The 27917-nt window shown below is 36.8% G+C and overlaps 2 protein-coding genes across 2 annotated transcripts; both read left to right on the top strand.

Annotated features, from left to right (window-relative positions):
- Window positions 1-17472: 17472 nt before the first annotated feature.
- On the top strand, window positions 17473-19051 carry LOC149694749 (uncharacterized). The gene is made up of 2 exons (XM_089867439.1): window positions 17473-18963; window positions 19019-19051. Exons 1-2 carry the CDS (start codon window positions 17617-17619, stop codon window positions 19049-19051), a joined length of 1380 nt encoding a protein of 459 aa, XP_089723565.1. The 5' UTR covers window positions 17473-17616.
- Window positions 19052-22688: 3637 nt separating this feature from the next.
- LOC149694748 (uncharacterized) lies at window positions 22689-27140 on the top strand. Its single transcript, XM_089867438.1, has 3 exons — window positions 22689-22720; window positions 22954-27044; window positions 27106-27140. Exons 1-3 carry the CDS (start codon window positions 22689-22691, stop codon window positions 27138-27140), a joined length of 4158 nt encoding a protein of 1385 aa, XP_089723564.1.
- Window positions 27141-27917: the final 777 nt, after the last annotated feature.

Genomic DNA, 27917 nt, shown 5'->3' with positions numbered 1-27917 from the left:
CGATGGTACTCAAACAACATTAATCGTATTAGATGATCTCATGTTAGAAAATAAAAATAATATTTTATCCGAAATATATACTAAACAATCGCATCATAGGAAATTATTCGTAATTACCCTTTTACAAAATATATTTGAAAAAAACTTGAGAACAGCTTCCTTAAACGCTCATTACATGATTCTTATGAAAACCGTAAGAGATCTTATGCAATTAGTGGCCCTTTCTAAACAATTGGCACCCAACAACTCTAAATTTATAGTAGAATGTTATTTGGATGCGACTGAAAAACCACACGGGTATTTACTTTGTGATTTAACCCAAAAATGTCATTCCGATTTAAGGTTTAGAACAAATATTTTACCGGGAGAACAAATCGTCATCTATACTCCCAAGAAGAAAACTATATAATTAAACAACATTTCCTTAATTCAATCATTCTTTACGATGTCACCACCAAGAAAGGTCAAAAAAACATCGTTGAATAAAAAGAAAAAAAGTTTAGCCGCTAAAAATATCAATTTAATAGCCGCTTTGGGGCAATTAAAAAAACCACAAAGATTAGCTATTCTTAAAAATTCTAATAGAGAAATTATTGATTCAATTAGCGAGTGTTGTCATAACGCTTTACAAGGCGCCATCAATTTGAAACCAGACGTTTATAATAAACTGTGTAAGCATAAGAAACATATTCGTAAAATTGCTTGCAAAAATACTCATTGGAAAGACAAAGGAGCTATTTTCTCTAAACAAACCGGAAGTGGTTTTTTAGCGTCCTTTTTCCAGTAATTTCGAGCCTTTTAGGCGGATTATTTGCAAAATGAATAAACAGTTAGTTTACGCTAATAAAATGACCTTAGTGCCTTTGGAACAACAGCAACAGCAACACGAACAAAGTCCTGACCCCCCACCACCACCACCACCACCACCACCCTGTCAATTAATAACAACAAACAATGATATTTCAAAAAACAATGCAGTGTTATCAGAGTTGGATAAAGAGATGAACCTAATTTTCTCAAATCCCACTTTAGATGAAAGAACCAAATGGGTTTTTTACGAGGAAGCCTTGAAACGATACCAGGGCATCTTGAAACCCCGCCCATCGAATAAACAAGATAGCTGGATTAATATGTTTCCACTGAAATATAGGGGAGCAGCGAGAAAGATATTTGATCACTTGACAAGTAACTCTCATAGTATACGTTGGGATGATGCGGGGGTTCTTTGTGTGAATGACCTTAAGATCCCTGATTCAGATAACTCGTATATTTTACTATACAACCTATGCTCTTCAACAAATACGGGGTAACTCGTTCGCTTATGGGGATTCCCCCTACGGGATGGACAGAATTTGAACCTTTTGTTCAAAACTTTCTACCTCCTAAAAGTAAACTAACTCGTCCACCAGCACAGCCCTCATCAATCAAGAAATCGCCTCTCTCCGTACCCTTAAAAAATAGGCTTCGACCACGATCGTATTTAAGAGCGAAGAAGAGATTAACTTTTGACAATAAAGCCAGCCCCTTAATATTAAAGAAACAACCTTTTAATACCAAGGGTACAGTATGGGAGGTCTATCGCCCCTTGAAAAAGAAGAAACATTAAAGAACACTTATCTCAATAGTAAACACAAAGCCGCCTTCACTGGATTAAACCCTTTGTACAAGGCTGTCAAATCATTTGACATTTCGAGAAGCGATGTCATAGCCTTTCTAGAAGCCACTGACGTTTACACACTACATAAAACTGCTATAAATAAATTCAAAAGACGTAAAATCCCCGTATTTAACATCTCGGATAGGGTCGAAGTTGATCTAGCTGACTTGGGGTCAATCGCCAAGTACAATGATAACTACAGATACCTTATGGTAGGCATTGATTGCTTTTCCCGAAAAGCTTTTGTGGTACCCATGAAAAGAAAACACGCTGCCGAAGCTACGAAAGCTCTCGAAATAATCATCGAACAAAGCAAACCTAAAGCCATCTGGTCGGATTTAGGAAAAGAATTTATTAATTCAAGTACGCAAAAACTTCTAAAGAAAAATAAAATCAAATACGGTTCTATGACGTCAGAAAAATTCCACTGTCCTTTTGTAGAAAGATTAATTAAAACTTTAAAACATCGAATATTCAAAATGTTGACTCATTTCAATTCTCATAGATATATCGATCATTTGCCAAACATAGTTAAAGGCTACAATGCCTCTTATCACTCCGTAATAAAAATGGCACCCAATGTTTCCCCATCTAACGTTCTGGAAGTCCACAAAAACATTTACAAGCATGAATTGAGTAATAAGCCTACTAAAAAAGATGTCAAATTTCGTGTTGGTGATTTTGTAAGAATAAGTAAGCTTAAACCAGAATTTTCTAAAGGTTATGAACCTAATTTCTCGACGGAAGTATTTGTCATTTCCTCTATTCTGAGTTTCAGAAAACCAGTGTTATATCGTCTGAAAGATTTGGACGACAAGCATATAAGCGGGTTGTTTTACTCGGATCAGCTCATTCGAACAGTGGAGCCCAAACTGTTTAAGATAGACTCCATACTCAAGAAACGTAAACGTAAAGGGAAATTAGAATATTTTGTATCGTTTATCGGTTTACCTAAATCACAGAACTCTTGTGTAACAGCCGAAAATGTCGAGAAAATCTGAATTCTATTTAACGCTACCTAGCGACGCTAGTATGGATATCTACCCTAATAACACTATGGGTAGTTACATCACTAAACTACCGGATCCTATTAATTTACAAGGACAGTGGGAAATTTCGTTAGTAGAGATAATATATACAAACAGCTTCTACAATGTAATATACAAAACCAATAAGAGAAAAACACCTGAAGATTCATTGGATGATGGCAACTTTAAAAAACCTAAAAACACCAAGTCATGTGACTTAAAATACCAGGTTGAACGAAAAGATGCAAAACTGACCAGATACGAAATCTATCAACTGCATAATATACCGGCTGGTCATTACAAATCACTAAACCACGTTGTGGAAACTATCAATACTTCCAAAGTATGCGAAAAAACAGCTTCTTTATTTCATATTAATGAAACGACGGGACATGTAAAACTAAAAACCGATGCCTCTGGTGATACAAAAATTATCTTCAAGACCCACAAATCATTAGCCGACATCTTGGGGTACAAAGACCATCTCAATATACAAGGTTTGAGCGATAGACCAGCCAGATTAAACTACCACGTACCATCTCAATTATATATTTATTGCGACCTGGTAGAAGGGGAAATTGTCGGTAACATCCACGCCCCCCTCTTACGTATTATACCCATCGAAGACAAGAAACACGGGGATGCCGTGTGCCTTACTTTTGTCTCACCCCATTACGTCCCTCTGTCAAAACATTATATTAGCGAGGTTGACATTTATATAAAGGATCACATGGGCGAACCGGCTTTATTTCAGTTTGGACTGTTGCACCGTAAAGTTCATTTAAGATGCGCAAGTCCAACGCGTTAGATAACAAAAGATGTGTCTACACGGATTATTATACTCAACAAGCGATGTCAGGTGGTGGTCTGACTTTTTACGTCGGCAAACAAGGACAACACGGCCACGGCCAAAACGGGGAAGGCATTGGCTCGTTCTTGAAATCTTTCGGAAGAAACGTATAACCTTTCTTAATTAAAGGGGCAAAGTTCCTTGGTAAACAGCTTCTGGGTACATCTTCAGAGATTATAAACGATGTCGCCGCTGGAAAGGATCTGAAAACGTCCGCTAAAAGAAGGTTCACCGAAACGCTGGATGATGTACAACAACAATACGGTAGAGGGGGTGACAGACAAAAGAAAAGACTAGCTAAAAAGAAAAAAATACCAAAGAGAAAGAAATCTATAAAACAAAGCAACACAAACAAATTTCAATCAGATAAACGTAAACTTTCGTTCAAAACGGTTCGCGATATTTTCTCTCCCTAAAAAATGACCGAAGCTTGCAGCACGGGTTTCGATATTTTCGCCACCCCTCCCCATCAAACGGCCATCGAAAATTCCAAATGGGTTCCGTATCAACCTTTGACTTCCTTGAAAGGTGACCAACCTATTGAATTTGAAGTAACGTCTAGCGGTAGCGAATACGTGGATACAGCCTTAACAATGCTGTACACCAGAACTAAAATTGTAAATGAAGATGGAACCGCTTTAACAGCCACTGACGAGGTTGGACCCGTAAATAATTTCCAACACAGTCAATTTGAGCGTGTCGATTTGGAGCTGGGTGATTGCGCAACAACACCCGCTGCTAGTAACTACGCGTACACGGCTTTGCTTTCGGCTCTGACGTCATACGGTCCGGCGGCTAAAGAATCTCATTTGGGGGCTTCTTTGTTTTACAAAGATACAAGCGGAAGCATGGATTCGCTTACAGAAAATATGGGTTTTGTTAAACGACAGAAACTCACAGCATTATCCGAGGAAATTGAAATGTATTCCAGCCTTTACGTAGACCTGTTTAATATCCCTCGATATCTGGTAAACGGCGTTTCTATGAAATTAAAATTACACAGAAGCAAACCTAATTTTTGTCTTATGGGTAAACTTCCCGCGGCAGGCACTGGTTATAAACCAGTCATCTTGGAAGCCGTATTATACGACTTAAAGTTACAATTAGCCCCTAAAATCCTAATTGCTCATGAACAAGCCTTAAGTATTAAACCAGCCCAATATAGTTACACTAGAACGGAAACTAAAATATTTACAATCTCGCCTAATATCTTAAACACATCAATCGGAAACATCTACCTGGGTACCCAGCCCTCAAGGATTACAGTGGCTATTGTAAAGCATACTGCTTACAATGGAACATTGGATAGTAACCCTTTCGACTTTGAACATTGGAATGTCAATCATCTAGCAGCGTTCATCAATTCCGAACAATACCCATCCAGAGCCTTAAGACCCAACTACAGTAAAAAGCAATTTGTCCGAAGCTATTACACTTTATTTTCGGGGTCAAACTGCCACTACAATGACAAGGGGAACAACATCTCTATGGACGACTTTGCCTCGGGTTACGCCATATACTGTTTAGACTTAACACCTGACGGTTACGCGAGTCATTCAGATCATTGGAATCCCACGAAGCAAGGACAATTAAGATTAGAATTGGGATTTGAAAAACCCACACCCACTACTCTTAGTTGTATCGTATTAGCCGAATTCCAGGCTATGTTACAAATAGATAAAAATAGAAGCGTGTCAATCGTTTGTTAAACAAGTAATGAACGCCGATGAGATAAGACGCTTTCTACGATTCACGCCACATTTCCTAGGTGTTTACCCAAGTGATTTATTACCCGAAAAAATTGACAAGTTTCCTTCATCCATTATAATAAATTTAGACAATCACTATAAAGACGGATCCCACTGGGTATGCTGTTACTTTGATGGAAACAGAAGGGGTTATTACTTTGACTCCTTGGCTTTAGGGAACTTTCTCCCCTCGATTAAAGAATTTGTTAAAAGAAATTCAAGAAAATGGTCCTTTAACAAAAGAAGACTTCAAAACTTGTCAAGTTCGACATGCGGACTATATTGTATTATGTATATAATACAAAGAACAAAAAGAAAGAGCCACAAATCATTCATGAAGCAGTTTGGACGAGATCGGTTGAAAAATGACGTCATTGTTACAAACATGTTGAAGCGCGCCCGTAAAGATTAACTTAATCCTTTTTGTTAACAAGTACTCTTTGTAATCTCTTTTTTATTTTTATAAAATGAATGTGTCACCTTTTTTTAATACTGTTTTCTTTTATTTCATATATTAAGGAATTTGAGGGGGAAGGTAAAAAAGGGGGGATAGTAAATTTAGGGGGGATATAACTCAGACATTCCTATAAGAATTTTCATTCAGCATCATGAACTCCGAGCTGCAAAGATATCACTCTTTTTACTCCTGGCCTCAAGATGAAAACTATAAAAAGGTTTAAGCCGAGCGGGTTTTTATTCGTTACATACCGATGATCTAGTACAATGTTTTGAATGCAATGGGATTTTGCTAGCCTGGAAACCGACCGATAACCCTTACGAAGAACATTTAAAACATTTCCCTAAATGTAATTTCATCAGAGGTGGGCCTACTAAAAACATACCCTTTACCATTGATGAGACAGAAACGTACACTAAAAATATAAAAGTCAAGACTGAGGAAAATCCACCGGAAAAACCCCTAGAAAACACGGAAGAAACTTATCAGACCTTTAAAGTCAAAACTAAAGATCTCGAAAGATTAGTTTTGGAACTCTACGTTAGAAAACAACTTAACGCGTTGTATATCAAAGAAAAACTTAATGACTTACGTAAGATTTAAAAATAATATTAAAATTTATCATCTTCCTTACGAAGATAGAAGGAATTATTTTAGAATAAATCAAATGCATTTTAAAATGAAAATTGAAAAAATATCTTTAATGTTAGAACTTATACTTTTAAAGAAAATAAATAGTTTTTTACTTTATATTATGGTCTTTATATAAATTTATTCCTACAAAACCATCTTTTGTTATAAGCCTATAATACTTCAAGCCTATACAATCAATCAAATACTGACAGGTAAAAAGAGGAGAACGGGAAAAATCGCCCCCTCGACCTTGAGTGGCCGCCATCTTGAAGTACTCCATACTGGCTGCACACTCTCTAACAAATACACATTGAAGGGTCAGGAGATGTTTTCAACGACAACTATAAATAAATAGCAGCAACCCAGCCTTTACACATAGTGCCCTTTCCGTATGAAAATGAATCTCTCATTTTAGCTACCTTGCCCGTATTCCCTATCCCCATCCTCGCGTTATCTCCAAAAACCGGAGTAAAAAGAAAATATTTTAATCCGATTCGATAGAGCCCTCCGTCAAATGAACCCGAAACTTAAGGGTTGCCGCTATCTAACGAGGTGAATACTTTGACGATGCCAATCTTATTTCTTTCCCAATAGAGTAGTGTCGGTAGAGAGGGGAGTAGACGGTGTATCCCTCCCTCTAGGCGCGCTTTTGTAAGAGCGGATACTGTCCGCGCCTGGTAGGGGGGATGACACTGAGCTAAGAGATAGAAGGGTTTGACACCGAGCTAAGAGATAGAAGGGTATGACGTTTGCATACGTAGAACTGACATTACTCTATACTTCCAAGAGCCTGAAGAGGATCTTTTCTTAACAAGCACCCCGAGAACTTGTTTTACGCCCATACGAAGTCGGAAAAGTGCTGTTAACTAATGTATTTCCTTTCGCAATTCTTTCACATTACGAGCTCCAACGTGGTAGCGGATCTTGCCTTAATCGCTTTCTATCCACGCTTGTTTTTCGTGTACCCGGGGTTAACTCACACACACATACAATACATCAGCCCTAGAAATAGGCGTGATTATATAACCACACCTAGCTAAAAACTTCAGGATATTTTAAATCCTGAACATTAATATTTCATTCGTATACACAGAGTACAGTCACGGACAAAAGTGTCTGGACATTTTCATTTGGCTGCCATTTTGATCCTATTTGAGCTAGAGTAACAATGTAGGACTTTCTAAATAGGTTTACTTCTCAAAATTATACTAAAATTACAAATGACACTGTGGCGCTAATAGGGCGCTAGCCATCACGGAAATAGTAAAGCCCCCCGATAATGACGTTACGAAATAATGCTTCAAATGGATCAACAATGCTATCGTTGCACGCGTCTTGTCACGTAGAATCCGAAACTGTTTTCAAATTGTAAATCGGTTCAGAAAATCAAAAGTTATGACAAACAACGTGACGTTCAAAACAATAGCAAATAAGCCTAACGATTATTTATTTCTTTTATATCAACTTAGCTCAGTAGTAAAACATTACGATCAGAAAAACAGGATGTTCAAGCCATAGCATAGTTTTACTCTGAAATTATAGAAATGAGGTTTTAAGAATTACGTTCAGTAATGTGCCGATTTATTAGTTAATTGCCAGTAGGGTTTCGATTTCAAAAGGACAATAGGGTTCCAACTTAGAAATAACGGTTTTGGATGGCTCTTTGGAAAGTAGAAATTTTGGATTTGTGCGTAGGGTAGTGTTAAGTCTGTGAATTTGGAATAATAAGCAAGTTGTGATTGCTATAGTGGAAGGAGTTTCGACTTAAAAATTTTGCAAATATTCTATAATGCGCGAAGTTTGCGTTTTGGGTTGAATTCTTCTGTGGCTTTTCTGTTGTAAATGTTTTAAGCTCTTAAAGAATAAAGTATTTTGTGTAGCTTCTGGGTGGATGGGTTTTCGATGATTAATGTTTTTGTGTCTTTTCGATATAAAAATGTTTGGTTGGATTTTGTTAGGAAATGTTTTGAGTGCTTGGAGAATAAATATCGTGGCAGAACTCCAGTTTACAGAATAGGTGAGGTGTCTACTATGGAAATGTATCAGAGAATCGGGAATGAAGATTCACGAAAACATGAATTAAAGAAGAATCTAACAACGACAAATTCTTGAAGAAGGATGCGAATATTAATTTTCATTTTGAAATGGATGGTAATCTCCGTAGATAATGGTTCGAATTATTATATTATTTAAATTAAAAAGACTCACTTGTCCTAATGACATGAAAATATTGATATTCGAATACTTCTCCTTTTTTCTGGAAGTTTAATTTTTCCACCACTTTTGAGATTAGACAACTATCTCTTTAACTTTTAGAATGCCATATATTTTTTGTTAAATCTAAGGTTAATATTAAAACGTTGTATTTAAAAAAGTAGTCGTCAAAAAATGAATGAAATGGATTTTTAATGTGTATATAAAAAACTATATAAGTAGTTCACTGGAATTTACACAGTCATCAACATCATCATCATAATAATAATATTAATAATAGGGGCTGGGCTTCATGAAACGAGAAAAAATACCTTTTGTATTTTATTTCCGAGTAGGTAGGCTGCATTGTTTTTTAAGCTTGCAGCTTGGCAATCACTTAATTCATCAACCACGCCAATGTGCATAATCACGGTAAACAAGTGCCTGCCTACGTTGGAGATGATGTTACGATTTACATTTATTCACTAATGAAAATATTCAGGAATTTTATCAAGAATGTTTGGAAAAATTTAATCATGAACATTTTTGAAAATTTGATCATGAACATTTTTAAGAATCTCATCATGAATATTTTCAAGAATTTAATCATGAAAAATTAGAAAAATTAATCATGAAAATTTAGAAAAATTAATCATGAAAATTTAGAAAAATCAATCATGATAACTAAGAAAAAATCTATCAAGAATATTTAGAAAAATCCATCTAGAATATTTTAAAAAAAATTCTCCTTGAATATATTGAGAAAAAATGCATCATGAATATATAGAGAAAAAATGTATCATGAATATTTTCAAATTATAACGAATGGTTTTATAGATGTTAAGCCTAAAAGTGTCTGACCTTTCCTAGACGTGGTTAAGATTTAAATTGACATTCCCAATGTAAAAAAAACTCGATGTCTTAGATTAGTGGTGTCTTTGAAATTTGAGTAACAAATGGTATAGAGGGCATTGTAGAACATGGGTTTGATTTATTGGTCTTCCAGTACTAATTTCTGTATTGGTATACTTACGACAGTTTATTTACTTATGCAAAAACCGCGATATACGATTGATTGACGTATAAACAGCAGGAGTGTGTTCAAACCCTGTTCAATATCTCGATCTACATATAAGAACTGAAAAATACCTTTTAGGTTTTATCGATTCACATGGGTATACGGACTAAACACATCCAAGACAAAGAACCCCAGGCCTAATCTTCCATTACTGAAATTGAACAAAATCCCCCATCCCCAGACAAAATCCTCGGTTGTTAACCCTATCCGAGAAAAGTGAAAAATCCCCCGATAATTATCCCCATCATAGAAAAAATACAATATCAATATAATCCGAAACACTTCAGCAATCCGGTAGTGCAATAGATCAGGCGTTGGACTATTTCTAATTAATTCGTTGACTTTTATTCATTTCAAGGGAGAAATAAGTTCAACCACTGAAAGAACACTTGTGGGAGTTTTAGAATTACTCATACCATTCACGGGGTCTCAGGAAACTCTTTGCCAAATTTCAACCTTCTGTTTTGGATAAAGAATGCGCGCGAGGAAATTTGTTTTCACGCTATAGGATAGGCAACTCCCCTATCTCCAGCAGCAGCTTATTCTGTATATACTCTATTTTCAGCTTCGGTTGTTAGCACGCGCAAAGCTAGGTCTCTGTGTTATGTAGCTTTGTGCGTGCTGACAAGAGACGAAGAAAAAAAAGGATTATAAATATCCGCGAGATTTTTATCTCAAATGCACGGACCTGTAGGCTTTAGTTTCAAATACGTGCATAGTCGTAAGTATTCAATTGGTGGGTCCTTCAAACATTATAAAGGAACGTTTTGCTATTAAAAATAGCGAAAATTATTTCTTGAGATTCCCAAAAGATTTAGAAACGTAATAAATATTTATAATACTAACTCTAACATCCTTCTGTAATAGTCTAAATTAGTATTACTTGAAATTTTAAAAGTCACTGGCTCGACTATGAAGTCGATACTCGACAGTCGAGGCATTTCAACTTTTTTCGAAGCCTACCAGAATTTCCGCCCATACATTTGAGCTAAAACTCGCGAATATTTTAAATCCAGAGAAGCATTATTTTCTTCGTCTCTTGTCATCACGAACAAAGCTACGTTACATAGAGACCCAGCTTTGCACGTGCTGACAACCCAAGCTGAATCAGATTATACAGAATAAGCTGTCGTCAGAAATAGGGGAGTTGCCTATCCTATAGCGTGAAAACAAATTTCCTCACGCGAATTCTTTATCCATGCTCCTATGGACATGGTACCCAGTAGGATAAAAACCCTTGGAAGGAAAAACAGACTGAGATCCGCCTTTTTACATAAATAGAAATTGATTTTTAAAATTTTTAGCGGTAGAACTTTTGGTAAACATTATACTTTACAATATTACTACAATATTTACATAGAAATATACGAAAAGGTTTCCTCTAAAATAGCGCTTAATAAAAATTATAATATTTTAAAAATGCTAAAACCATTCATAATTTGATATCGCAGCTTTTTGAAGATCAGTTCATCACCTAATAGAGAAATTATGAAAGGCAACATATAAATTCTATTATTTGAGTTGTAAAAAATGGCATTCTTTAACTTCCGTTTTAAGACTTTTACCCTTCTAAACCATATTAAGCCTTTCGAGTGGATGGGCATAAATTGGTGCACATCCATCCTCTAAAAAATTATCTGGCCATCGTGTCCGACGATGAAACGTTTATCATTCGTAAAGACTACACATTCTAACTGCTCGAGTGTCTAATTTGTGTTCTCTGTTCCAGGGTTGTTTGATTTAAATCAAGCGATTTTTTTTAAAAAAATCATTTGATTAAAATCAAGAATATATTTTTATTTTTAAAAAATGTTTTCTAAGATTCCAAGAAGTAGGTTAAGAAACTCGAGAAGAAACTTAACTAGAAAAGACCTATAATTAAAAACAATCATAGTGTTGTTATATTTCAGTTTAAGTTTTTCCCAGAACTTCAGTTTGTCTTGCTGGATAGGCTAAGAAATGAAATAGCGGTCAAGCTAGTTTTTTTATTCAAGCATTTGAATAGCAACAACATCCAATAGCTGCTTAAATGTCATGATTATTTTCCTTTTGGTTAGTTTTGACTCAAGACTTTTCATGTTAGTAACTTACTATCTAGTAGTTCAAGAAAAATCAAATAAATCGATTTAAATAAAAAAAGCGCTTTTTTTTGTTTTATTTGAAAAAATCAAAATAATCAACAACCCAGCTCTGTTCCAAATTGAAGCCTCTTTAGACTTTTAGAGAAAAGAAACTTCACGTTTCTTAAGTGCCACGCGAAGCGTTCAAAAAGACCCTGTCTCACCAAAGTTCATCTTACAGAGATGGTTCGGAAAGTTGACCATGTCAACGTCAGGAACGCTGCTGAGTTGTTGGAAGCGGTACAAAATGCTTGGCGCGATCTCAAGTTGAACGTGGAACAATTCCAGGCGTATCATCATCCAATGCCTGGTAGAGTTCGGGAGGTTTACGAAAACCAGGGATATTGGTCACATTATTAGACCGTCAACTTCGTCATGTAAAAACTTCAATTGGTTTTGTGTAATTTTTTAGAGTATGTTTAGATCTAATATTAGATTTGATTAAAATTTTCTTAAAATCTTGTATTATAAATATCGTAGGAACTATTTCTAACGGATAATTATTGGTTTTAGTGGAAAGGTGTCCACACATGTAAATACTGAAATGATAACTGGCGATGTCAACTGTTTTTTCATTGATCAAGTTGTAATAAAAAAAGTATTAAATATGATCGTATAGTTCTTTTAAAATTCATTACACAAGTTGTCCTGTGATCTTATTTAAAACCTAATTACTTCCAATAACCGAAATGGCGACATTGAACTGCACGCAAACCTCTATCGCGTTTTTAAAACAGTAAATAAACCGTCAAAAGTATACTACAACCGGAAACAATACTCGAAAATAGAGCTCGGCATTTTCGATCAATTATCCACTTTATTTTATCTTTATCCATACCCGAAAATTATCCACAGAACTTACATGTTAAATCGTATTATAATCCACAAATTTGTTTATAAATAATCGGTTATCCACCAATTTGTGGATAATTGATCGAAAATGCCGAGCTCTACTCGAAAACCAACAAATCAAACCCGTGTCCTAAAGTGTTCTCTAAACCATTTATTACTCAAACTTGAAAGACACCACTAATATAAGACAACAAGTTTAATTTTAAACTCGAAATTTTAATTTAAATCACAAGGACGCCTACGTAAACCTCAGTAACTTACATGCTTAACATCTATAGTTACAATTTGACTGATAATCTACTCCGAGTCCAAACAGCTTTACCTAGAGGTATGAAATTTTGCGATTTACTCCCATTTAACCCAAACCGTTTCTCCCAATTCCCATATCTCCCAATCCCTTTTGACCCAAGTCTTTTCCCCCAATTTCTTTTCTCCCAATTCAGCATAAAAACATATGTTAATAAGTTCAAAGAGAATTTTTTTGTTTTATTAACAATGATATGTTTTACATATTCAGTTTAGTTTGAATTTCCATTTTATGATTTCTAGATATTCAAATGGAGTTTTTCTCCCCGCATCCAGTTCCCTTTTTAGTTGTTTTATTCTTTCCTCCTGAATCGTGTATTTTCTGTTTGGTGGTCGAACAGGTTACCCCCTATTTCACCCAATTTAAAAACCCAATTCCCATTTACCCAAACATCATTCAACCCAATTCCCAGGTCTCCTATTCCAATTAACCCAATATTGCATACCCAAAAAGACTCAAATAGAGTAGAATTTGATGGTTTTAACTAATTATTTTTTCATTTCATAAGGGATACACTTACTTGAAGTGTATAACCGCTCCAAAGAGGAAGAGACGTCCTCCTAACCAAACCAAACCTAACCTAACCTAACGTAACATAACAGTAATGTTTTCGAAAAGGCATATTATTTGAAAAGTCAATGAAGCTAAACGTCAATATTTTGGAAAAGGCGTAACATTGTTAAATGATTTATAAAATATTACTAACCTAACTTAACCAAACCTAACCTAACATAACATAACAGTAATGTTTTGGAAAAGGCATATTATTTGAGAAGTCAATGAAGCTAAACATCAATATTTTGGAAAAGGCGTACCATAGTTAAATGATTTATAAAATATTACTAACCTAACCAACCCAAACCTAACCCAACATAACAGTAATATTTTGAAAAGGCATATTATTTGAGAAGTCAATGAAGTTAAACATCAATATTTTGGAAAAGGCGTACCATAGTTAAATGATTTATAAAACACGAACTTTCTCGTGGATCTAGCAGAAAAATATAATACATTTAGAATAACACTTTACATTAATTGGTAGGAAAATTATTTAACGTAACCTAACCACACCAAACCAAACCAAACCAAACCAAACCAAACCAAACCAAACCAAACCAAACCTAACCTAACCTAACCAAACCTAACCTAACCTAACCAAACCTATTCGCATTAAAAATAATCCAAGTCGTTTTGAAACCAACCCTTTGCAGCATAAAATATTAGACGAAACCATTCGATTGGGAGAAATGAGAATTGAATAGTTTGGGATAAAAATTCCGATTGGGAAATATAAGATTGGGAGAACTGGGAATCGGAAAGTTTGGGATAAAAATGTAATTTGGGAAACACAGAATTGGGAGAAATGGGACCATACCGTTATATCAGATATAAAGAAAAGTCAACAAGTTTTAATCGCGGAAAACAAAGATTTAAAAGAGAAGGTCAATTACCTAGAGGCTACGGTTTCTGACCTACACTATACCCAAAACTACGATAGTGTAGAAATTATAGGCCTTACTGAAACACAAAACGAAAATGTAAATGTAATTGCGGAAGCGATTATTAAATTAATTGGTGTTAACATTAACGTTGCCCAAGATATGTCCAAAATTTATCGGAGAATCAGAATTAATACAGGAAACTTTAAGTTGTTACCAAATCCGCTAGTAATTAAATTTAGAAGTAAAACTATACGAGATGATTTTTTAGAAAATGCCAAAAAAAATCGAAACCACCTAATCTGTCAAAATCTTTATAAAACCCTACCTAAAGATAGACTTTTGTTAATGAACTTCAAACACCATATATTAAACAACTACTTTATGAATCTAAAATGTATGCAAAGAAAGGTTTTCAAATTTATCTGGGTAAAAAACGGAAAGTTCTTACTACGCAAAGCCGATGGTACCAAAATTTATATAAAGGAGGAAAAATGTCGAAATATGTCTCCCCTCGGAAAAACAAATCATTTACCAACCCGTGAATAACTTTACAGAACGTTGTTGGACTATTGCACAATAATGACCGGATGGCATAAACAAAATCTGCTTTTAAAGGTCTGTTGAAGATAAGGTTATAGATTCGAAAAAGTCAATAATTAACCTTTTTCAAAAAAATCAGTTTACTAACTCTATAAAGCGAACCGAGGGACTAATCACTCTAAACTTCGCTGTACAAATTAAGTATACTGAGAACTATGAAAATCAGAGCTTTAAAAGATTTCGAGTAAATTTATTTATAAAATCGTTATTATTATTTCTTAGACGTTGTGCCTTACACAGATAAGGGAATCAATGAAAGCTATCTTTATTTTCCATATAACCTTCCTTTCACTTGAATTGTTCTTTCATTTATGGCTAATCAAACACTGACCACAATTTAGAACGACATCCATTCAGGGCCAAAAACTAGGATCTCCTTCGACAAAAAAGCAGAAAATACACTGAACTGAGTAAGGCAATTTATCTATTGCACGACAAAAAAGACGGTGTTATTGCGTTAAACCTTTGTCATGCATTGAACGCAATTTTTGCCATCGCAGCAATAGTTTTTAACTTTTGTCCTTTTCCATGTTATACGAAATACACTACTCTAACTAGGTACCCCCTCCTCTATAAAGAATAATTTGAAAACATTATATTGCACAGTCCGAAAGAAATTCTTGAAATAGATCTTTTATCTGACGACGATGAATTCTGCGCCAACATTGCTGAAGAGGTTTTATTGAAAGAAGCTTCACCAACTAAAATGCCTCATGCTTCAGGATCCCAAACACCTGAAGCTTCAAGATCCCTAACACCTCAAGATTCAAGATCTGAAATCCCTAAATTACCAGAATCCGAAATGCCTTAAGCTAAAATTTTTTAATTAAAACTAAATAGACAAATTTTTCATTAAAAACCTTTTGAAATACTTCAATGCATTTATTTCTCTTCCATGCATTCATTTCTAATACATACATGCATTCATTTGTAATACATACATGGATTTATTTATAATACATACATGGATTCATTTTTAATATTTAGATTCATTCATTTCTAATACGCATGTCGAAATTGCAAATGCTCATACGAAATGCCTCGATGAGTGAGAGTATACAAACGATGTGGCTTAAGTATGGGCCTTGACCATCTTGTTTAGAAGAAAAAGTGTATATAATTTAAATTACAGGTTTGAACATCCTGTATGGCGTTGATATTGGCAAAGCTAAATTTTCTTCAAGTTTTTTGACCAATTCCTGGAATATTTACCAACGACTAGTTTAGCAGCTAATTTATTATGGACTATTCCTGCACATCAGTCTTTGCTGGTAAGTCGATCCAGCGTTTATCAGCCCAAAGACTAACGAATGTGCTTGCTCTTACGGAGAAATACATTAAATTCAAATTGGAAAATGATTGGATGTAACTTGGTTCGGAATATTCAAACAAAAATTTCTTTACTAGACACCATACCTCCAGTTGTGAGAGTCTTATAAATATAAACAGTAGAACTCGCAGCAGACAACTCCTTCTAAAGTCTTAAGCTATCCACTAGCACCATGCCTAAACCACCGCGCACCACCATCCTTAAACCACCGCACCAAAGCTAAACCAAGACACCATTGCGTGCTTCGGAGGAGGCGGAGTCTATTTATCCTTTTTTGTAGCTTCAACTAGAGGTCGTTCTGGTGGACTCACCAAATAAGTGTTTACTTTAAAAAAATCGAAATCGGAATGATGGGGATGAAAAGCCCCGAACACACGGTATTCCTGTCGCCATGCATTGCCAAAGCTATACTAGAGAGACCTTGAAAAGCGAGACCAATACTCGTGCGAGGGGGGATTCTCTCCCGCACGAGTGAAAAGGATCACATAGTTAAAATTCTATTGTCGTTGAAATCCTTTGAAATTCTTCCAAAAGCAGTTCAGCGAACACTAGTGCAAACTGTTTTGCAAATTTACTTCGGCCACTTGAAGGTTAAACTCAAAGTAGGGTGTTGAAAAAGTGAATACGCGAATCCCCTAAATTTAAAATTTGTTAACTGTTTTATAGACAACCCCCTTTTTTACTATTTTTTCTTTTATTTAATTCCAGGAAATTTTCTTACTTTATGTACTTTCCCTTTTCAATGCAAACAAGAGCGAGCTAGAGAGCGCGCAAACAAAATTCCCCAAAAACCTTCAGTAGCCAATACCATCGTGATAACCAAGCCAGGTCGAGAGGTAAACAACCCCGAACTTTTCCATAAAGAAGTTGCCTAGCGACCTGGCGACCAAAATCCTCCTTTTTACACCAAAAAACCCATGACGAACCTCGATCGTATCGAATAGCTGCATAAAGAAAGAACTCTTCAGAACGATTCCATCCTCTAAACCGCGCGCTCGAATAGCTAGCCTCTCTCCACCCTTTAACATTTTTACTCGTTTTTTATATTTTCTTCAACTTAAATAAAGTTTGTTTTTATGTTATCTTTGGAGTTAATTATTTTAGTAAGCAAGTTGTCCCAATACCGTCGCGATCTGTTCAGTCCGGATCACGATGACCACAGCTCTCCCATAAAGAACCTTTCCTCAAAACGAACAATAGGATTAAATTTCAATTACACCCAACTACCCATTTAATTGGACTTGACCCTACACCTCCGTTTTATGGTGCCGAAACCCGGGACTAAGCGGCTATATAATTAAAATAATTAACGAAATTCAAGATGAATACAACGCAAACCGGAGCCTCGGGCTCTAACACCACCACCACTACCACCACGGCGGCGAGTAACAAGACCACTACCTCCACCACTGCGAGTAGCAAGACCACCACCACCACCACAAATGCCGGAACCCAACCTCCAATCACGGCATTATCCACCTCAACTACCTCCTTAAAAAAGGAACTTAAACTCGCAAAAGGGATAAGAGCAAGCGCACGAGCGGCAGCAACCAGGAAGATAAATCAATTAAAGGATTTAATGAAAGACCCCACCACCGACGTCACAGATTACGAGGATGGACTATCCATTCTACTAGATAAGGAAGAAAATCTAGTTCAGATCGACGCCCGAGTCGAAGCCTTGATCGAAGATGACGTAGAGATGGAGCACGAGACCAACGACGCAATCCGATACCGGGAAGAAATATCCGAGATTCGATTAAAGGTAACACGGATAATAAAGAAGGCCATCGCACTAACATCAACCCTGGGATCAGCCTCAATTTACTCTGGGCAAACCTTGATCCCGTTCAACACGCAACAAGGCTCAACCTCTTCCACCAACGCGCCAATTTACCCCACCGGAAATGCTCCATCCACCTCCGGAAATCAACCACCACCCTCCGGAAATCAACCATCACCCTCCGGAAATCAACCATCACCCTCCGGAAATCAACCATCACCCTCCGGAAATCAACCATCACCCTCCGGAAATCAACCACCACCCTCCGGAAATCAACCATCACCCTCCGGAAATCAACCATCACCCTCCGGAAATCAACCACCACCCTCAGGAAATCAACCACCACCTTCGGCAACGACCATGCCGACTCACCAACCATCCGCCGTCGGAAATCAAACACCCTCATCGGCAACGATCGTGCCGGCAAACCCACCTCCAAACGCGGGATATCAACCTCCGCCTTCGGTAACCGCGCTTATTAACGCGGGAATTCCTCCTCCTCTCTCGGCGGCGAACGCCAGTCCCAACCCGTTCACGAACTTTTCGCGGCAAACTCACGCACCCAGTACGGGAAACTCGAACAACGGCAGACCCGAAATCAGACTTCCTCCTATACCTATTGTTCCGTTCAACGGAGACGTCGCGAACTGGACGAGTTTCTGGGGAAGATTCGAAGCATCTGTGGATAGCAATATTCATCTATCAAAGGTAGAAAAACTTATTTACTTAGAGTCGTACCTAGAAGGTGAGGCCCTTCAAACCATAAAAGGTTTCACCCAATCCGACAATTCTTACGATGAGGCTATTAACCTCTTAAAAATTACTTTTGATAAATCTGATTATGAGGTACACAGCCACATGAAAACGCTGATGGAAATTCAGCCAGTAGACCATTCTAGTAATTTGAAAGCCCTAAGAAATTTATTAAATACCTGTGAAGTTAGCATGCGAAGCCTTAAGGCTCTTGGAGTAAATACCGAAGAGAGAGCTTCATTCCTTTTCTCCACCCTGTTAAAATGCTTGCCAAACGATATTAGAACGGAGTTTTGCGTTAGACAAGGACCCACTTATAATAATCAAACGTGGAACGCGGCGAAATTAGTAAGCTTCATTAGGGAGCAAGTAGAAAGCCGTGAAATGGCCGAGATGCTAAGCGCAGGGCCTAGAAAAACCGAACTGGTGGTGGTAGGATTGCACTTTACGTGACCCACCCAACTAACAATGGTTTCTAGTTAATTAGACTGTGGGGAGTCCGAAAAAAATAGTTAAAAAATTATTTGGCCGCCGCAAGTTGGTTAAAAAAATTTTTGAAAATTTCAAAATCCACTCACTTACCCTCATTGAAGCCGCTATCCGCTTAACGCATTCTGCACTCAATCTTGCAAAATAAGCCGGGGGGACTGTGAAAAATTGACGTACTCGCGCCGGAAACATTTACGTACTCGCGCCGGAGATATAGCTATGGAATTTTTTAAGCTTACTGAAACTGATCATTTCTGATAAAAGGACGGAAATATAATGCGAGAAAAACTGCTATGTTTTGGGAAAGTCGTTGAATTTTTGGGGAATTCGATAAATGATAACGGTGAATTTTGGTAAATGCCGTCAAATTATTCTTGAATTTGATAAATCTGAAGGACAATATTTTGGAAAAGGTGTCAAATTATTCGGGAATTTGATAAATGTGAAGGACGATATCATGGAAAAAGGTGTCAAATTAATCTGAATTTGATAAATCTGGAGGACGTTATTTTGGAAAAGGTGTCAAATTATTTGGGTGTTTGATAAATGTGAAGGATGATACTTTGGAAAAGGTGTCAAATTATTTGGGTGTTTGATAAATGTGAAGGATGATATTTTGGAAAAGGTGTCAAATTATTTGGGAATTTGATAAATGTGAATGACGATATTTTGGAAAAGGTGTCAAATTATTTGGGAATTTGATAAATGTAAGGGACGATATTTTGGAAAATGTGCCAAATTATTCGGGAATTTGATAAATGTGAAGGACGATACTTTGGAAAAGGCATCAAATTATTCCCGAATTTGGTAAATGTAAAGGACGATATTTTGGAAAAGGTGTTTACATTTATCAAATTGCCGAAAAATAGGCACTCTTTCCAAAATATTGATGTTGACGTTAGATAATTGGCCAATAGTTTGTCGCCTTTTCCAAAATATTGCTGAAATAACTAGACGCCTTTTCCAAAATATTGAAATAAATTGACGCCTTTTCCAAAATATTGAAATAAATTGACGCCTTTTCCAAAATATTGAAATAAATTGACGCCTTTTTCAAAATATAGTTGAAATAAATTGACTCCTTTTCCAAAAAATAGTTGAAATAAATTGACGCCTTTTCCAAAATATAGTTGAAATAAATTAACGCCTTTTCCAAAATATAGTTGAAATAAATTAACGCCTTTTCCAAAATATAGTTGAAATAAATTAACGCCTTTTCCAAAATATAGTTGAAATAAATTGACGCCTTTTCCGAAATATAGTTGAAATAAATTGACGCCTTTTCCAAAATATAGTTGAAATAAATTGACCAAAATATAGTTGAAATAAATTGACCAAAATATAGTTGAAATAAATTGACCAAAATATAGTTGAAATAAATTGACCAAAATATAGTTGAAATAAATTGACCAAAATATAGTTTAAATAAATTGACCAAAATATAGTTGAAATAAATTGACCAAAATATAGTTGAAATAAATTGACCAAAATATAGTTGAAATAAATTGACCAAAATATAGTTGAAATAAATTGACCAAAATATAGTTGAAATAAATTGACGCCTTTTCCAAAATATAGTTGAAATAAATTAACGCCTTTTCCAAAATATAGTTGAAATAAATTGACGCCTTTTCCGAAATATAGTTGAAATAAATTGACGCCTTTTCCAAAATATAGTTGAAATAAATTGACCAAAATATAGTTGAAATAAATTGACCAAAATATAGTTGAAATAAATTGACCAAAATATAGTTGAAATAAATTGACCAAAATATAGTTGAAATAAATTGACCAAAATATAGTTGAAATAAATTGACCAAAATATAGTTGAAATAAATTGACCAAAATATAGTTGAAATAAATTGACCAAAATATAGTTGAAATAAATTGACCAAAATATAGTTGAAATAAATTGACCAAAATATAGTTGAAATAAATTGACCAAAATATAGTTGAAATAAATTGACCAAAATATAGTTGAAATAAATTGACCAAAATATAGTTGAAATAAATTGACGCCTTTTCCAAAATATAGTTGAAATAAATTGACGCCTTTTCCAAAATATAGTTGAAATAAATTGACGCCTTTTCCAAAATATAGTTGAAATAAATTGACGCCTTTTCCAAAATATAGTTGAAATAAATTGACGCCTTTTCCAAAATATAGTTGAAATAAATTGACGCCTTTTCCAAAATATAGTTGAAATAAATTGACGCCTTTTCCAAAATATAGTTGAAATAAATTGACGCCTTTTCCAAAATATAGTTGAAATAAATTGACGCCTTTTACAAAATATAGTTGAAATAAATTGACGCCTTTTTCAAAATATAGTTGAAATAAATTGACGCCTTTTCCAAAATATAGTTGAAATAAATTGACGCCTTTTCCAAAATATAGTTGAAATAAATTGACGCCTTTTCCAAAATATAGTTGAAATAAATTGACGCCTTTTCCAAAATATAGTTGAAATAAATTGACGCCTTTTCCAAAATATAGTTGAAATAAATTGACGCCTTTTCCAAAATATAGTTGAAATAAATTGACGCCTCTTCCAAAATATAGTTGAAATAAATTGACGCCTTTTACAAAATATAGTTGAAATAAATTGACGCCTCATATATATTGATGTTGACATTTGCTAACTGCCCAATAATTTGCCGCCTTTTCCGAAATATTGTTGAAATAAATTGACGTCTTTTCCAAAATATTGATGTTGACATTTGGTTCTTTCTCAATAATTTGTCGCCTTTCCCAAAATATAGTTGCAAAAAAAAACTAGACTCCTTTTCTGAAATATTGACGTTGACATTTGCTAATTTCCCTATATTTTGACACCTTTTCTCTACGCCTTTTATTTCAATTTTTTTTTACAAAAAATCATATTTACCAAGGATTTGACACATTTTCCCAAAAATAATGTTGAGTGAATTAAAAAAAATCCCGAATAATTTGACGGCTTTTTTCAAAATTTACCGTTATCAATTATTGAATTCCCAAAAAATTCAACGATTTTCCCAAAACATTTCAGTTTTTCTCGCATTTATATTTCCCTCCTTTTATCAGAAATAAATGTTTCCGTAAGCTTAAAAAAATCCATAGCTATAAAACTCCGGCGCGAGTCCGGCAATTTTTCACAGACCTCCTCGGCTTATTTTGCAAGATTGAGTGCAGAATGCGTTAAGCGGATAGCGGTTTCAATGGCGGTAAGTGCATGGATTTTAAAATTTTCAAAAAATTTTTTGACCAACTTGCGGCGGCCAAATAATTTTTTAACTAATTTTTTCGGACTCCTCATGGTCCAATTAACTAGAAACCATTGTTAGTTGGGTGGGTCACGTAAAGTGCAATCCTACCCTGGTGGTACGTAATGAAAACAGGTACGGTCAATCTTATGACAAAGTTAGAAACCAAGGAAGGCACGAGAACAGACGCGTGCCCTCCGCTTCCACCCTCACCACTGGAACCCAAAAACCCTCTGATTACGTGTACTGCATATTTTGCAAATCCAACACCCATCAAACCATTAACTGCCAGACCCAAACCCTAGAGCAAAAACGAGCTAGTATCAAAAACGGTGGCAGGTGTTATATTTGTTTGAAATATAATCACGATACCAAACACTGCCGTTCTAGATTTAAATCCTGTAAGGAATGTCAGAAAAAACATCACTACGCTATTTGCGATAGAAACCCCGTAAATTCCCAAAGCAAAGCCAACCCTGGGGAAGCCAGTGCTAGCCAAAACGAAACGGAAACGTCAGCCATTACGCAACTTGCCACGCCCGTTCAAAATAAAAACAAGGTAGTCATCCTCCAAACCGCCAGAGCGGTTGTCCGAAACCAAAATAACCCAAGAGAAAAGGAATCCGCTAGGTGTCTTCTGGACGGGGGGAGTCAGGTCACCTTTGTAAGACAGGAGTTTTCACGGAAATTAAACCTACCCATTGTAGGAGAGCAGACTCTAGATGTTTTTAGTTTTGGGGCAGAAATTCCTACCCGAAATAAAGCAAGGAGGGTTAAAATAACCCTAGAGAATAGATTAGACCCCACCCAGTCCGTTGAAATTACAGCTTTAGAGCTACCCTTTTTATGCCACGTTTTTACCGAGGTGAATAAATCCGATTACGAGGAAATGATTAAATCAAAAAATATGCAGATGGCAGATGACCATATTGGGGAAGACAATGGGGATTCTGAAATTGACATTCTCATTGGAGCAGATTTTTATTGGGACGTAGTGACAGGGAAAACCGAAAGATTTGCACAGTCATTAGTAGCAATCGAAACCAAGTTCGGCTGGTGTTTACAGGGACCCATTAAAGGCTCACCAAGCCCTACCAACACTAATTCTGTATCAGCCAACCTAATCACCATAGGTCAAAAGAGGGTAATTAAGAAATTTTTTGATTTAGAAACCTTGGGGATAAGGGGAGGTGAAGTCCAAGAAAACCAAAAGGACCTAACCGTAGAAAATTTCTTTGAGAATGTTTACCATGACGGTGAACGCTACAGCGTAAAATGTCCTTGGGTCACAACAAAAGAAACCCTTCCCAACAATTATAACCAAGCCCTTAAAAGAATGAGCCCTCTTTCAAATAAATTCCAAAAGGAACCCGAGTATTTTTCCGAATATCGAAAGGTTATTAACCAACAATTAGAAAATGGCATCGCGGAAGAAGTTCCCCCAAACGAGTTAGATAGTGCAACACCTGGCACATACTATATGCCCCACCAGGGGGTAGTGCGAAAAAAGGCCGTAACGACCAAGCTCAGAGTAGTTTTCGACGCTTCTTCTCATGGTTACGGGCAACCCTCTCTGAATGACTGTTTGTCCCCTGGTGGAAACCTCAACCCCGATCTCCTACTCCTCCTTTTAAGGTTCAGAGTAAACAAAATAGCTGTAGTCGCGGACATCGAAGCCGCGTTCTTGCAAGTTGCCCTTGACAAACCCGACAAGGACTCTGTCAGATTCCTTTGGATAAAGGAAGACCCCAAGGGAAAAATTATCCCAGACCAGTTCAGAACATTACGAATGTGTAGAGTTCCATTCGGAATAACCTCTAGCCCATTTCTGTTAGCTTGCACTATAAAGTTCCACGCCCAAGAAGCCAAAAACCTAGACCCCATAGTCAGAGATAAGATTACAAATGATTTGTACGTAGACGATTTGACAAGTGGCGCCAACAGTGTTCAGGAAGCATTGACCATATCAATGGGGGCAACCGAACTTATGAAGGGGGCGGGCATGAACCTGCGGAAATGGGGGACAAATTCAAATGAATTAAGAGAAGAATGGAATAAAATATCTGAATCCGGGGAACCAATGATGTTCGACCAAGTAGCCGACCCCCTAGTTAAGGTGTTAGGGATTAAGTGGGACACCCATTCCGATACTTTCTCCTTTGATCTGACAGACTTAATTGAGATGCTAAAACATTTTCGCAAGACAAAACGCCAAGTACTGAGCCACGTGTCTCAAATATTTGACCCAATTGGCCTTTTGTCCCCCTTTACCATTCGAGCAAAATTATTGTTCCAAGGCTTATGGAAATTAAAAGACATGGATTGGGACACAGAACTCCCCGTTGATATAGGGAATGAGTTTGAAACCTGGTGTCTGGAACTACCTCAACTGCACCATTTAAAAGTTGACCGACACTATTTTTCAAACTCGGATGACATAATCAGCCAGGAACTCCATTGTTTCGTGGACTCAAGTCAAAAGGCTTACGCAGCCATAGTATATGTTCGCTACCAGACCCGAGATATTCAAATCGGAACCTCCTTAATCACCGCGAAAACAAGAGTAGCCCCTGTAAAGGATGAACACCTGACCATCCCGCGCCTAGAATTGATGGCATGCCTCTTAGGAGCCCGATTAGTCAACCATGTCAAATCCACATTTAGCGACAATGTAGCCAGGACATATTTCTGGACAGATTCTATGGTAGCATTAGCCTGGGTAAGGGGGAAAGTAGAAATTTGGAAGCCATTCGTTAGTAACCGGGTGATAGAAATCCAAGCCCTAACCGAATGCAAAAATTGGTTTCACTGTCCGGGCGCAGAAAATCCGGCAGACCTGCCCTCTAGGGGAATCAAGGCCGAAAATCTTGTAAATAACAAGTTTTGGTTTGAAGGCCCCACGTGGTTAAAGGGCCACGAAAGAGAATGGCCTCCAAGCCGAAACCAAACAATAAACCCAGAGCACCCCGACCTACAGGTAGTAGCAAATGAACGACGCAAATTAACCTTATCCGTCACCACTGCAGAAAACCTAAATGCCGAAAATGTCATTGACTTGACACGATACTACCACTTAGACAATGTGTTAAGAGTAACCGCATACCTATTCAGATTCGGACAAAGGAAATTCAAAAATTCAGGTCCAATTTGCGCGGAAGAAATGGAGCGTGCCGAGATATTATGGGTGAAATCTGTCCAAGCCTTAGAATACAAAGCCGAATTAAAGGACCTTAGGAGTCGAGAAGGGGTCAGCAAAAATTCCAAAATTTATTCCTTGACACCCATTCTAAACTCAGCTGGGATTATTTGTGTAGGGGGCAGGTTAGAAGAGTCAGCCTTATCTTACAGGGAAAAGCACCCAATCATTATGCCAAAAAATCACAGATTTTCCAAAATGCTCGTAGTGAGAAGCCACTCCCAAATATTTCACGGAGGAATTAATGACCCCATTACCCAGATACGCGTGAGATATTGGATTCCCAGTGGAAGACAGTTAGCTCGTACTATAGTTAAGGACTGTCTAACTTGCAAGAGATTAAGGGCAACGCTTGGCAACGCACCTACTGCTCCATTACCCATGGACAGAATCACTGAAACCCCTCCCTTTTCTATAATTGGGTTTGACTTTGCCGGTCCCATTTTGGTAAAAAATCATAATAAAGAAATGAAGAAGGCCTATATTCTACTAGCCACCTGCGCGGTCACTCGCGCCATTCATTTAGAATTGGTACTATCGTTAAACACAGACGATTTTATGATGGCCTTTCGCCGACTTATTGCGCGTAGAGGGGTACCGACCACAGTTTACTCCGATAACGCGAAGACCTTCAAAAAGGCGAACTCCGACCTCAGATCCATATGGCAAGGCATTAAAACAGACTCCTTAAAGGAATTTTTTGGAACAAGAGGAATTAAGTGGAAATTCATAGTTGAGAGAGCCGCGTGGCACGGAGGCTGGTGGGAACGCCTGGTCCGGTCGACCAAAACCACATTGAAAAAAACGATGGGTCACGCCTCCCTCACCGGCCCCGAGCTCGAAACTATACTTATTGAAACAGAGGGTGTCATCAACTCCAGACCCATAACCTACTCCTATAATGATGCTAATGAACCGACCCCCTTAAGTCCATCCGAATTCTTAATCGGACGAAGAATAACTTCCCTCCCTCCCATCAGTTTCAAAAAAGTGTGTACCCCAAAGTCGAGACTAGAAATGCAAAATAAATTAAAATCCCGAGAAAAATTAATTCAAAACCTCTGGGTACGATGGAAAAGTGAATATTTAATGGAGCTTCGGTCAGCTCACCACGCCAAAAATAAGACTATCGGTAAATACGAAGTTGGCGATGTTGTCATCATATGCGACGACAAAATGCCACGCCACATGTGGAAGCTTGGACTAATCCAAGAAGTGATTATAGGGTGTGATCAAAAAATTCGCTCCTGCGTGGTAAAAACCACAAATGGCAACGTCATAAGACGTACGATTCAGCATCTCTGCAACTTAGAGATAACCAAATAATTTCGCGTAATTAACCCTAGGTGCATTGTCACCGGGGGGAGTGTTGAAAAAGTGAATACGCGAATCCCCTAAATTTAAAATTTGTTAACTGTTTTATAGACAACCCCCTTTTTTACTATTTTTTCTTATATTTAATTCCAGGAAATTTTCTTACTTTATGTACTTTCCCTTTTCAATGCAAACAAGAGCGAGCTAGAGAGCGCGCAAACAAAATTCCCCAAAAACCTTCAGTAGCCGATACCATCGTGATAACCAAGCCAGGTCGAGAGGTAAACAACCCCGAAATTTTCCATAAAGAAGTTGCCTAGCGACCTGGCGACCAAAATCCTCCTTTTTACACCAAAAAACCCATGACGAACCTCGATCGTATCGAATAGCTGCATAAAGAAAGAACTCTTCAGAACGATTCCATCCTCTAAACCGGGCGCTCGAATAGCTAGCCTCTCTCCACCCTTTAACATTTTTACTCGTTTTTTATATTTTCTTCAACTTAAATAAAGTTTGTTTTTATGTTATCTTTGGAGTTAATTATTTTAGTAAGCAAGTTGTCCCAATACCGTCGCGATCTGTTTCAGTCCTGATCACGATGACCACAGCTCTCCCATAAAGAACCTTTCCTCAAAACGAACAATAGGATTAAATTTCAATTACACCCAACTACTCATTTAATTGGAATTGACCCTACACCTCCGTTTTAAGGGACTCAAAATTTAATTGAAAAGGTAGAGAAGAAAAGAAAGAAGTACAGAGAAACTATGCTTAATACTGATGATCCAGTGGATTATGGTCCTTCAAAACTAAGGAAAAACCATGACGTTTTACGATACGTTGC

The sequence above is a fragment of the Phalangium opilio genome, unplaced genomic scaffold (genome assembly GCF_054372755.1).
Source record: "Phalangium opilio isolate 3A_F unplaced genomic scaffold, DU_Popi_V2 ptg000022l_1, whole genome shotgun sequence".
In the NCBI taxonomy this organism is placed as follows: domain Eukaryota; kingdom Metazoa; phylum Arthropoda; class Arachnida; order Opiliones; family Phalangiidae; genus Phalangium; species Phalangium opilio.
Note: the sequence above shows the minus strand (reverse complement) of the source record. Positions and strands in the feature narration are given on the sequence as shown.

What these genes read in the sequence shown, in the direction of transcription:
- LOC149694749 (XM_089867439.1), top strand. Translation starts at nt 17,617, where the DNA reads ATGAATACAACGCAAACCGGAGCCTCGGGCTCTAACACCACCACCACT. An exon ending in CGCTGATGGAAATTCAGCCA is followed by an intron (nt 18,964 to 19,018) that starts GTAGACCATTCT and finishes ATACCTGTGAAG; the next exon opens with TTAGCATGCGAAGCCTTAAG.
- LOC149694748 (XM_089867438.1), top strand. Translation starts at nt 22,689, where the DNA reads ATGAAAACAGGTACGGTCAATCTTATGACAAA. An exon ending in ACGGTCAATCTTATGACAAA is followed by an intron (nt 22,721 to 22,953) that starts GTTAGAAACCAA and finishes CTGCCGTTCTAG; the next exon opens with ATTTAAATCCTGTAAGGAAT. An exon ending in AAATGGCAACGTCATAAGAC is followed by an intron (nt 27,045 to 27,105) that starts GTACGATTCAGC and finishes AATTAACCCTAG; the next exon opens with GTGCATTGTCACCGGGGGGA.